This window comes from Thamnophis elegans, chromosome 11 (genome assembly GCF_009769535.1).
Source record: "Thamnophis elegans isolate rThaEle1 chromosome 11, rThaEle1.pri, whole genome shotgun sequence".
Classification (NCBI taxonomy): domain Eukaryota; kingdom Metazoa; phylum Chordata; class Lepidosauria; order Squamata; family Colubridae; genus Thamnophis; species Thamnophis elegans.
Window position 1 is genome coordinate 59,149,460 of NC_045551.1, and position 12,070 is coordinate 59,161,529.

General features: G+C 39.9%; 1 protein-coding gene across 1 annotated transcript in view; it reads left to right on the plus strand.

Moving 5' to 3' along the window:
* LOC116514896 (kelch-like protein 1) overlaps positions 1–12,070 on the plus strand; it is a 141,886-nt gene that overhangs the window by 80,505 nt on the left and 49,311 nt on the right. Inside the window, 1 exon segment of the mRNA XM_032226716.1 lies at positions 1,992–2,204. Coding sequence (XP_032082607.1) covers positions 1,992–2,204 — 213 coding nt within the window.

Here is a 12,070-nt window from a genome sequence, read left to right on the forward strand (position 1 = left end):
GCAACAGGCTTTCTTTTTCTTAATCATATACAAAAATGACCTTATCCAGCCCCTTAATGCTGAGTCAGCACTCTGTCTATTTAATTGGCATTTTAAATAATACAGTAGTTTAATGTACATTTTCAAGCTGAGCAGGGACTATTCTCCCTTTCGGGTTGTTAGAAAAATGCATAATATTGTTTACTCTGCCTTGTTGACTTTGATATAACTTCCTGAGAAGCTATACCCAGATTGGAGGGCAAATAAAAGAATTAAAGAAAAGAAAGAAGAATGTCTTCTAAACTGTTTTTTTTTCCTTCCTCAAGTAGTACATTTTTATATGGTGTATATTGAAGCTCTTTCTATATATGGGTAGATAGCATAACAAAATCAATAGCATAACCAATGGAAGTAGTATTTCTATCTTACTGATAGAAAGGGAAGGCCTATATACCATGATAGATAAGAAATTCATTGGCTGATTATGTACCATCAAGGTGACATTGATTCCTGGCAACTAAATAGACAGATTTTCTCACAAAAGGGCCTCACCTTTGTTCTTCATACATTCAGCCTTAAGAAGATTTGACTTGAACTTCGTGAACCTATCTCCTATGATCTGGAACTATTAGAGAACTGAGTTCCATATGAGGTTGAGAACTATAATGCCTCTGTTGTCCACAATCTGGGCTCTTGCTCGATGTCGAAGCCAATAAGTCATCAGACACAAGATGTGACACAGAATTATATTTTTATTTTGGCACCAAGATATAAGGACCCTGGTTTGAAAAGCTAACCAAGGGCCAAGATTAGAATCTTACGGTAGTTTTTACAGTCAAGGGATGGTTGCATTCAACCCTTTGCCCTTCCCTTAATAATGCGTGCATAGCAGATAATATTGATTGGTTATTTGGATTTCAGGCCCCCCTAAACCCTTACACTTGTTATGTTAAATAGCTAAATGTCACGTCACCGGTTTTTCATCCCAGGTCACAGGTATCTTGCAAAGTGTGCCAGCTATGTGGGTTTGAGTTTTTTTTTCCTTATAAGTGAGCTATTCCTGTTTCTAATATCCTGGCTAGTGGTTTTAAGGTGCTAACTTCTGTCTCGCTGTTAATGTGCAGCCCCACCCTTCCTATTGCATAACAGAATAAAAGAACAAATAGTTTTTATCTGAGGCACCAACCCCGCGACCTCTCTCCTTTTGCAGAGAAAAGCAAAAGCAGTTTAAAACTTTTGTCTATGGCAGCAACACCTCTCCCCACTCCTCCGCCTCCCTCTGCAGTGAGAGAGACAGGAAGGAGCAAATCTCTTAATTGTCAAGGCAAAGAAACGAAGGCAAGAGAAAATGTTTTATCAGCATTCATATTCCTCACTCCCATGTCCTTTCCGTCCATACCTGGGTCCTATCTCCAGATGTGAACTTTATAGCAATAGCAATAGCAGTTAGACTTATATATCGCTTCATAGGGCTTTCAGCCCTCTCTAAGTGGTTTACAGAGTCAGCATATTGCCCCCACAGTCTGGGTCCTCATTTCACCCACCTCAGAAGGATGGAAGGCTGAGTCAACCTTGAGCCGGTGAGATTAGAACCGCTGAACTGCAGATAACAGTCAGCTGAAGTGGCCTGCAGTACTGCACCCTAACCACTGTGCCACCTCGGCTCTTTCCTCTGATCCGCAGGCCCTCATCTGTGCATATATTCCATCATCTGATCCTTCACTTCCAATTGAACACAAGAAGAGCACACACTTAGATCTTATTAATCAAAAAGATGAAAGACTTCAGGTGAGACAGTGATGGGTCCTCTATTCAAACTCTTATACATTCAGGCAGACACCTAAAGAGGATTCTGATGCCATTCTTATCTCTGTTGAGAACAGGTGGATTTTCCAAGCTTCTGTGTAGTGTAATACACTGTATTTTTTTCTAGATTTGGCCATTTGACACTTTGCTTTTTACACTGGAAAGCAACCTAAATGACTTGTTGTTGTTGTTTTTGTTTTGCGTAGGAGAACATCATGGAGGTGATTAGAAATCAAGAATTTTTGCTGCTGCCAGCTGAGGAACTGCACAAACTTCTTGCCAGTGATGATGTGAATGTTCCTGATGAAGAAACCATTTTCCATGCCTTAATGAAGTGGGTCAAATATGACCTTCAAAGGAGATGCAATGATTTGAGTATGTTACTTGCCTACATTCGACTACCACTTCTTCCACCACAGGTAAATGTTTAGTTGCCTCTGGATAGGTCTCCCTCTCTTACACACACTCTCCATGTTTGGGTTTCAAAGTCAATATCTTTCTCAACTTTTAAATTTACATTTTATGTATGTACAAAATTCTGGAACACGAAATATTCATAGAGCTTAAGGAACAAAAATGTTCCTTAAGAGTGGGTTGCGTCTTTTCCAGCACACAATCCAGCTGTCCTGAAGATGGACCTGCAGGTTTTTGGAAGTTAAATCTATGAACAAGAAACATTTTGTGGCCAAGACCAAGATGCCCAGGAAAGGGAGGAGCTAAAAGTAGGAAAAGACTGATAAAAACCAGAGAATAAAAGAAGAAGATAAGGAGGAGACAACAAAGAAAATAACAGTGACTGATGAATTAAACCAGGGGAAAATATATTAAGATAGTCAAAAAGAGAATTGGAGATACAGGAAGATACCTTTGAAAGGGAGATAGGAGCATGGGCAGAAATCCTGGAAACTAGACAATGGAGGAGGGTAGCAGTGGGAAAAAATACTCAGATTGAACAGCCAAGAAGCAGATGTAGAAAGAGATAAAGATCTTACAAAGGAATATGGGAGACAAGTCAAAAAGAAAAAAATAGCAATTAAAGTATTGAAGTGGGCAAGAGATGATGGATAGATGCTTTTTCATTTTTAATGTTGTTTAGATTTGCTTCTATTTTCCTCTCTCTTTCCTTCCCTTTTTGTTTGTAGGTTGGTAACATGATTAGAAGTTAGGTGGGATAGAAAGAAAGACATGTTAAAAGTTAGAATAAGAGATAGAAACAAGAGAAAAGGGGGTTATTAGTGTATATACTTTTATATAATAAAATAAGAGCAATAATAAGAGAAAACATGGAGTAATTGAATAATGGCAGTTTGCAACTTTATTTTAATATATATTACTATATATTACATATTAATATGTATTACTATTAGAAATATATAAGTTGGTTGAAAGTTAAGAAAAGAAACATTTTGTGAAGAAACATTTAGTTCTCCTTTGGAGCAGGGAAATATCTAGAACATCATGATCTGCTTCTGATTTGGAGGACTATCAATTGAAAAAAATTTGGGCATCTCATCCCCACCACCAAAAGAGATGGGTTGGCATAATGTAGAAAATAAATAAAATTTTATTTTCCTTTCCTGTGAATCTTTTCCATAGATTTTTCTCTTCAAAATATGATTAAACATACAAACAAGAAAGTAAAAATATTAGCCTGCATAATGATAAACTTACCTGGTAAATTAACAAGCTCATTGATTAATATCCTTAGCATATCATCAATATGCCTATAAGAAAATAAATAAGCATTAGAAAACCTCCCTCCCTAATTAAAAAAAAGAACATGTCTGTTTATGGAGATTATCAGTCATGCAGATCATGGCTCTCCCAAAGATCCTTTTTTCAAGAGGCAACTGGACTTTCTGTTTTTTTCTTTGAAGATCTTTCCCTTCTCACCCAAGAAGCTTCTTCAGCTCTGACTGGATAGTGGGGAATGGAAGAAATTATACTCCTTGCAGACAGCTGGTCAATTGCATCCCTTTAGAGGGTTGTTGAAGCACCTGGAGGTTTATCTGAGGTGGTGCAGTGGGTAGAGTGCAGTACTGCAGGCCACTTCAGCTGACTGCTATCTGCAGTTCGGCGGTTCAAATCTCACCGGCTCAGGGTTGACTCAGCCTTCCATCCTTCTGAGGTGGGTAAAATGAGGACCCGGATTGTTGTTGGGGGCGATATGCTGACTCTGTAAACCGCTTAGGGCTGAAGCCCTATGAAGCGGTATATAAGTCTAACTGCTATTGCTGTTATCTGTCATCAGGGTCACCTGAGTGGTGCAAATGGGTATGGAGCTTTCTTGGAGCTGTTGAAAGAATGCAAATGACCAGCTGTCCGCAAGGAGTGTAAATCCTTCCATTCCCCACCATCCAGTCAGAGCTGAAGAAGCCTCTTGGATGAGAAATGAAACATCTTCAAAGAAAAACCAGAGTATCCAGTTGCCTTTTGAAAAAGCACCTATGGGATAACAATATCTAAGGGTTGCTGGTGGCATTACTGCCGGGTTGGCGTGCAAAAAATTCTGAGGGATGGCTCAGCGGTAAAAGATGCCGAGCTCCTCCGCTGGAAACCCAACAGCCAGGTTCGTGATCCAAAGCACAGCACAATGGAGCGAGTTCCTGTTCCTTGTCCCAGATCCTGCCCACCTAGCAGTTCTAGAGCATGCAAATGTGAATAGATAAATAGGCACCACTTTGGTGGGAAGGTAACAGTGTTCTGTGCACCTCAGTACATAGTCATGTTGGCCACATGACCATGGAAGAGTCTTTGGACAATGCTGGTTCACTCGGTTAAGAAACAGAGATGAACACCGTCCTTAGAGTTGGATGTGACTGGCGTTCTGACCCAGCCTTTGCAAGTAGTAATTAAGACATTTACTGGTGAATAAAACAAACTCCTCTTTGTAATCGGGCAGTAACAGTCTTTTATTCACATAGTTAAACAAAAAAACCCAAACATAATTAGTTCCAATAAACTTGGTTCTGGCCAAGGAATCTGAATTGATTGCTGTATACTAGAAAAAAGACTGTTGTCTATGACAACTGGCCACTCCTAAACCCATCCTATTTATTTCCCAACCTGGGAGGAGCTGGCTATTGTCTGCATCTGCCTCTCCCTGAGAGCCGGCTTACTGCTTTCCTTTGTTCTCCTCTCCTCTCTCCTCCCCTCTTCTCCAATTCTCTGCTCTCCAGCCATCCTCTGCTCTGCTGTCTTTTCTTTTCCTCTCCTTTCCTCTCCTCACCATGCATACTGTATATGCAACTGGGATGTGCCCCATCTGTTCCTCCCCCTCACTGAGCGCAGGCCTCGAAGACAGCTGCCTCTCCACCTGCGGGAGGATGGAAGGCCCCGGCTGTTTCCCTATCAGAGCCTCCCAAAGGCTCCAAAGCTGGTCCAGGAACCCCCCCCCCCCAATTGTGGATTTCAAAAATTGTTCGAACCTACTCTGTGGGTGTGGCCTCTTTTGTGGGAGTGGCTTGCCGCCCATGTGACCGGATGGGAGTGGCTTGCCACCCATGTGACCGGATATGAAGATGCCGACGACACTTGTCAGAACCACCTTAAATTACCTCACACACAGCACTGGCATGCATAAGAATATGATGTAAACTTGTTTTTTAAAAGGCATCTTTGGTTTGTGTTAAAACAACTTCAACACACGCAATGTTCTGATTGCACCACAAACGCAGTAGTCATCCTTACCTTTCACAGAGGCACTTAGTTTTATAAATATGAACATGATAGTGTAGAATAATCATATCCAAGGACCAGTGGTGGGTTTCAAAAATTGTTGGAACCTCTTCTGTAGGTGTGGCCTGCTTTCCGGGTCCACTGGTGGAACCTCTTCTAACTGGTTCGGTAGATTTGACGAACCGGTTTTACCGAATAGGTGCGAACTGGTAGGAACCCACCTCTGCCCCCCCTTCCTCTTCATCTGACTCTGCAGCTAGCTCTGCTGGCAGCTGACAGACCACAACAGCTGGACAGAAGATGCCTTTACCTTTACACATAGTAGATGTACTTTGTCCTAACCAGGGCACAGTGCTCTAGTTTGGATAAAGTGCTCCATACAGCCCAGCCCTAAACAGTTCATTACCCTCCCAACCTCGGTTGTTGACGAGCAAAGTGGAATTAATTTCTCTCCTTTCTTTTCTGATGACTCCTGCTTTGTGACTTGGAGTGGCTTCCCTTGATATATTTTGTTTACAAGCAGGGAACCAGAATGCAAAATAGATCAGTGGAAGTGAAAACCCTACAGCTAAGCCAGATAAATTATTGTTCTAATTTTAACAGATTTACTTTTATGTGAGATTACATATGTAAAGTGTTACATTTTAAAACCTTATCCAAGATAAAACCGCTTAAAGCTTTCAGTGGAAAAGTGCCAGATTTTAATTAAAATAGATTCAGGCAAGGTTTAAGAATAATTACACTGGATTTATTTTACAGCTAGCAAACTAAATCAGAATATTGGTTAAGGTAAGACTGAATCAATTAGGATAGTAAAGGTAATTTGCATTTCTAATGCATGTCTAATCATTGTGCAAAGATTGGCTTGTATGGATCTTTAAACTCGTCTGGAATAGAGGGTCTCACGAGAGACTGGCATTATTGTGAATTTAAAAATTCTGAAAGCATTTTTTAAAAATAATATGCTGTCTTGGAAAAAACCAAAAAAGCAGCAGTTTCACAGTAAATCTGTCATGGCTGTGTCCTCTTGGGACAATTCGTGTCCAACTTCTTAAAAGAAAAATTGACTGGCACTTAAAAAAAAAACAGAACAGAGTTTTAAAATAAGAAATAACAATATGGCAGCAAAATCCTGGAAGGAATTTAAAGAACTTCCTTAAAATTAGATATTACTGGTGGGCAAACCAAGTTCAAGAACATAAAGCAAAGGCCTTGAGGAGATCCATGGTCCATGTTTGTTAAACTTGTTAAACCTACAAAGTTCCACCAATTATATTGGTTTCTGGGAGAATCTTCTGCATTTCATAAAAAAATGTAGGACCATAGAATAAATAGGTAAGATAGAACATGTATTCTACATGAAGAATATACAATCTTATATTCACTTGCTTGAAAGTAATTCTGGAAGTCATTTTAACTACATATGCATAAAAGTGATTAGTTTGGTTTTAAGGGAATGATCAATGATGCAAATCCATCCCATCTCAGTTAATGGCATAAACTGATCCCCAAAACACCAAAAATATAAGTAAGATAGAAACAAAAACCCATCCAATGTTAACAATTCTGACTGTCATTTAAACATAGAAGAAGGCCAAAGGATGAGGAAAGAAAGCATGAAGTTATGAATTCTTCGCCTTTGAAGTTTTTAAAATGGAGGCATGGTGCAAAAACAGATAGTGGATTCTGCAGGAACTGTCAAATCTGTCCAAATTTGGGATTCTGCGATAGGAACACAACTGATGCTTTTGAAACCTGGTGTTGGAGAAAAATCCCGAGTGGACAGCCAAGAAAACAAAAACAATGGATCACCAAACAAATTAGTCCATAGGTCTATGGAGATTCTCAGTCATCCAGGACATGGTTGTCCCAAAGGTGCTTTTTCAAAAGGCAACTGGATTAGTGGAGGATGGAAAGAGTTATATTCACCACCTATCTCCGGTTTACAACACAGTCCTTTCAGCAGTTCCAAGAAGATTCCACACCCATTTGCACTATTCAGGTGACCTTGAAGGCACAGATAAAACGTGGCATTAATGCAGGGGTGGGTTTCTCGCCCTGTTCCAACCGGTTCAGTTGGAACGGGGCTGGCGGCGGATTCGTGCATGCACGCAGTGCACGAATGCATACTAGCGTCTGTGCGATGCTCCAGCTGCTCCTGGAGGATCGCGCAGGCGCTGTATGCATCCTGCGCATGCGTGGAAGTGCAGAACTCGTCAAAACCGGGTAAGGAGTGTGGGCGGGCGGGCGGGCCCTTCGCCATTCCCAGAAGTTACTTACTTCCGGGTTCGCCAACCAACCGGTTCGCGGGGACCGCCGCGAACCGGTTGAAACCCACCCCTGCATCAATGACTCTCAGAAAGAGTGCTTAGGATGACTGCAAAGAAGATAAATCTTCCCATCCTCCAACATTCAATCAGCACTCAAACAATCCACATTCAAACATTCAAAAAGAACCTCCTTGGATGAGAAGTGAAACATCTTCAAGAAAAACAAAAAAAACAAAGTCCAGTTGTCTTTTGGAAGATCACCAATTAGCCCAGAGTTTCTTCTTGAGATGCAAATGACTGGGTTCAATCAATCCTACTTGGGACCTAAAGTAGCTCTCTGGTGAAGGTTGTGGTGCTGATGGAATGAAAGAGAAGAAGACTGCGAGCAGCAAGGTAGACAGATTGAGCTGCAATGATGATTGGAAGACCTAAAGTAGTGATGGCGAACCCTTTCGTCACTTTGTCTGCACTTCTCCCAGTCATCTGGGATGCAACCCGGGAGAGGAGCTGCCGAGGGATCTGGCATGTGCTGGAAAATACATTTCCAGTTTCCAGCATGGGCGTGCGCAGTGGCCAGCTAGTCTTCCATTTACCGGCACTAATGCCCATGTGACGATCAGCATGCGCACGCAATTATCAGAATGCTTATGCCAAAAAATGGAAGACCAACTTTTCCAGTTCCTGACACTGCTGCATTCACAAAGACCAGCTGATCATCATGTGTGCATGCGCGCCAGAAACCTGGAAGAGGAATGGGTGACGCGACGCATGCCAGGCGCATGCCACTTTGTGCACACATGCCATAGGTTCGCCATCACAGTCCTAAAGGATCAAATTAGGGACAGATCATCATTCAAGTTTTTAAATCAAAACTATCTGCTAATAGCACTATGGGTTTTTAAGCCTATTAACAGTCCCTGTTCTTTAATCAAGAAGCAAGTCTTTGATAGAGAGAAGTAAAAAAATAAATCTTTAAAAATATTATACAATGAAAATAAGGGTGATGTATTATTATATATTTGTTCTCATTTTATTCTTTTTACTCGAAAAGATTAAATTACATTTTGCTCTTGAATTAATATTCTGCCTTTCTAAACTGCATCACAGTGAATAAAATAATACAGGATATTTTCTTAACAGGATAATTATCTGTTACTAAACTGTAGAATGTGCTAAGAGTGTAGCTATCATTTTTCGATGGTTTGATATTTCCAGGACCATCTCTGTCTGGGAGGGAAGTTAAATAAGACAGGATAATTACATTTGTGTCTGCAAGTGGTTGAATTTGGTTAAAGACTTAGCAAAATGATTACCGAGTGAATTATTTAAATTTGAAATACGTGATCAATGTGAATTGGTGTCATTTTTTATGTCTCATGGTTTTAATAATTTGGTGTAAAGAGATAGATAGACTCTGATCTTTCTTTGAAGCATTTGAAAATATTCTACTGTAATGCATGCCATACAGTGAGGTTACAATGGGTAAAATAATAATTATCGGTATATAATTATTTCAATAACCACACTTCAAAGAGTCAATGGCCTAAGCTAATGACCTCCTCTCGCCACAATTTCCTGGTTTCAGAGTCTGCATATACGGTGAATTAAGATACGGAGATACACCCTTCACACAGTTTGAAAAATATTTGAAAGGTATAATATCCAGTCTGAAGCTGAAGAAAATGCCTTCCACCTCTAATAGTAGAAAGCTTTCATGGTCAATGAACTAGCAATTATTCTATAACTACAGATTCTTTCTTTAAGTGCCATTGGCTGCTAAAACTGTATTTTAATTTCATATGTTTTTACATATATATGTCTCTGTGTGTTTGTGTGCGTATGTATTTAATCTGAAATCTCTATATGCATTCTCACGCAACATTAGATTGCTCAACTCATTTGAGTTTAGAAACTAATAACTTAATTTCTCACCCTCTCTCTCTAATATCATGACTTGTGCCGTGTAATAAAATTCTTTTTCGGAAGCATAAAGCTGGTTAAATCCCTATTTAGCAGACACCAAACATCTATATTGGTCCGAGGATGAGAATGCATAAAATGGTAATCAAGATTTAATTTAGATGTTTAAATTGAAGAAACTACTTTACAGCATATGATGGGAACCTAGGGAAAGGAAAGCATGACATCTTTCCTCAATTTTAAAAAATGAAATCCCTTTATTCAATTTTGGAACTTGAGTATAAAAAGGAAAGTTTTGGAGTTGGGATTATCCATACACAAAAGATCATTTTACGTCCTTAAAATATCAGCAGTGTTTGATGCTGCTCTATCCATAATAAACATAATTTTTTCTACTGTCAAAATCTGTACCCAGCTGTGCAGTTGGGAAAGGATTCAGTATGTTTCTACCTTGGCAGCTCTAAAATGGATGGACTTCAACTCCCAGAATTCCGCAGCCAGAATAGGTGGTTGGGGGATTCTTGGAGTTGAAGTCAGGGGTGAAATGCTGCTGGTTTGGGCTGGTTCGCCCAAATTGGTAGTAAAAAATGCTTTAAAAAAGTTTTTAAAAAATTCCAACAATTGCATGACACAGCTAATTGTCGCATAGCTGATCATCGGAAGTTTTTTAAAAACTTTCTTAAGCATTTTTTTACTACCAGTTCTCTCAAACCAGTAGTTAAAAATGCTTTAAAAAGGTTTTTTTTAAAGTTCTGACAATGGCGTGGCACAGCTGATTGTCACACAGCTGATTGTTGGAACTTTTTAAAAACTTTTTAAAGCATTTTTTTACTATTGGTTCTCTCGAACCAGTAATTTAAAAATACTTTAAAAAGTAAAAAAAAAAGTTCCGACGATTGCACGGCACAGCTGATAGTTGCACAGCTGATCATTGGAACTTTTTTTTTTTTTACCTTTTAAAGCATTTTTTACTACTGGTTCTCCTGAAGCAAAGTGAACCATTCATTGTAAGATTGCCAAGCTTAAGAAATACTTCCGTGGACCTTCTAAAACTACAGAGAAATGATGATAGATCTCAGGAACATTTCAATATCTTCATATGTTTATGTGTTTCTTCTTCCATGTGTTGGTTTTATGATTCATCAAGTGGATTTTAGGGAATGAATTTGATCACATGATGGGAATTTTTGAGTAGTGGGAGATATGGAGGGATTCTTGTTGGTCCTGAAAGCAATAAAGGATGGTTAATTTTCTATCTGACACTGGTTGCATGTGTGCTTCCATTTTTTTGAAGTAATCTATGTAATTATCATTTTTTAGTTCAAAGATAATTGGAATCTTACTTGCTTAGGTTAATCAATTCTCCCTTTCTTGCATTAGGTTGATTCAGAATCATCATCTCCATCTTCATCATCATCATCAATGTGGCAATGGACTAGGACTGGGGAGACACAGGTTCAAGTTCACCCTCAGCGGCAGATGTTCAGTAGGTGACTTTGGGCCAGTCCCTCTCTTTCAGCCTAACTACCTGTGTATTTCCACAGCTTGAGGTAAGTTGGACTGAACAGAGAGACTGGTCGGAAGTTAGTCTTAAAGTTAATTCCACGGTCAACTTGAGAATTTGCAATTAAATTACCCTCCTGTTACACCAGGCAAAATGTCCCAGTAAGAACATAAGCTAGTATCCTTTTCACAATGGTGATTCTTTGAGAGAGATCCAGAAAGACAGAAGACTGAATATTAGCATAATCAAGAAGATTAGAAGAAAACATTTGTTTTTTCTTCTTCTAACCTGTGCTATTTGAGAGCCAGTTTGGGCTAGTGGTAATGCACCAGGCTAGAAGCAAGGAAACTGTGAGTTCTAGTTCTGCCTTGGACACAAAAACTGGGTGACTTTGGGCCAGCCGGTCTCACTCAGGCCAACTCACCTGCCCATTCTGTTGTGACCTATGTTTTTTTAATTCTGAATGTGGGCTTGTATGAAGTCGACCTTATCTTTCAGTGAATCTCAACCAGTGGTGGGATTCAAATAATTTAACAACTGGTTCTCTGCCCTAATGATACGCTGGGTAGGTGTGACTCAGTGGACATGTGACTGGTTGGGCATGGCCAACTCAATGTCACTCAGGTCGATGGGCGCTTCACCTTAGTTGTTACAATGTAATAAGGGTTAACCGGAGAGGCGGTTTCTGTAAGCAGGGCAGTAGACTAGAAACAACACCAGAATGTTTCCTTCCTGCCTTCCTTACAGGATTAGCCCTGTAAAGTGGGGGGGGGGAAAACAAAATAAGATTTCTTCCAACAACCAGTTCTCTGAACTGCTAAAAAAGTTAACAACTGGTTCTCCCAAACAGGTGCAAACTGGTTGAATCTCACCACTGATCTCAACCCTCTAAAATTCATTCCTGGAGCCCAGC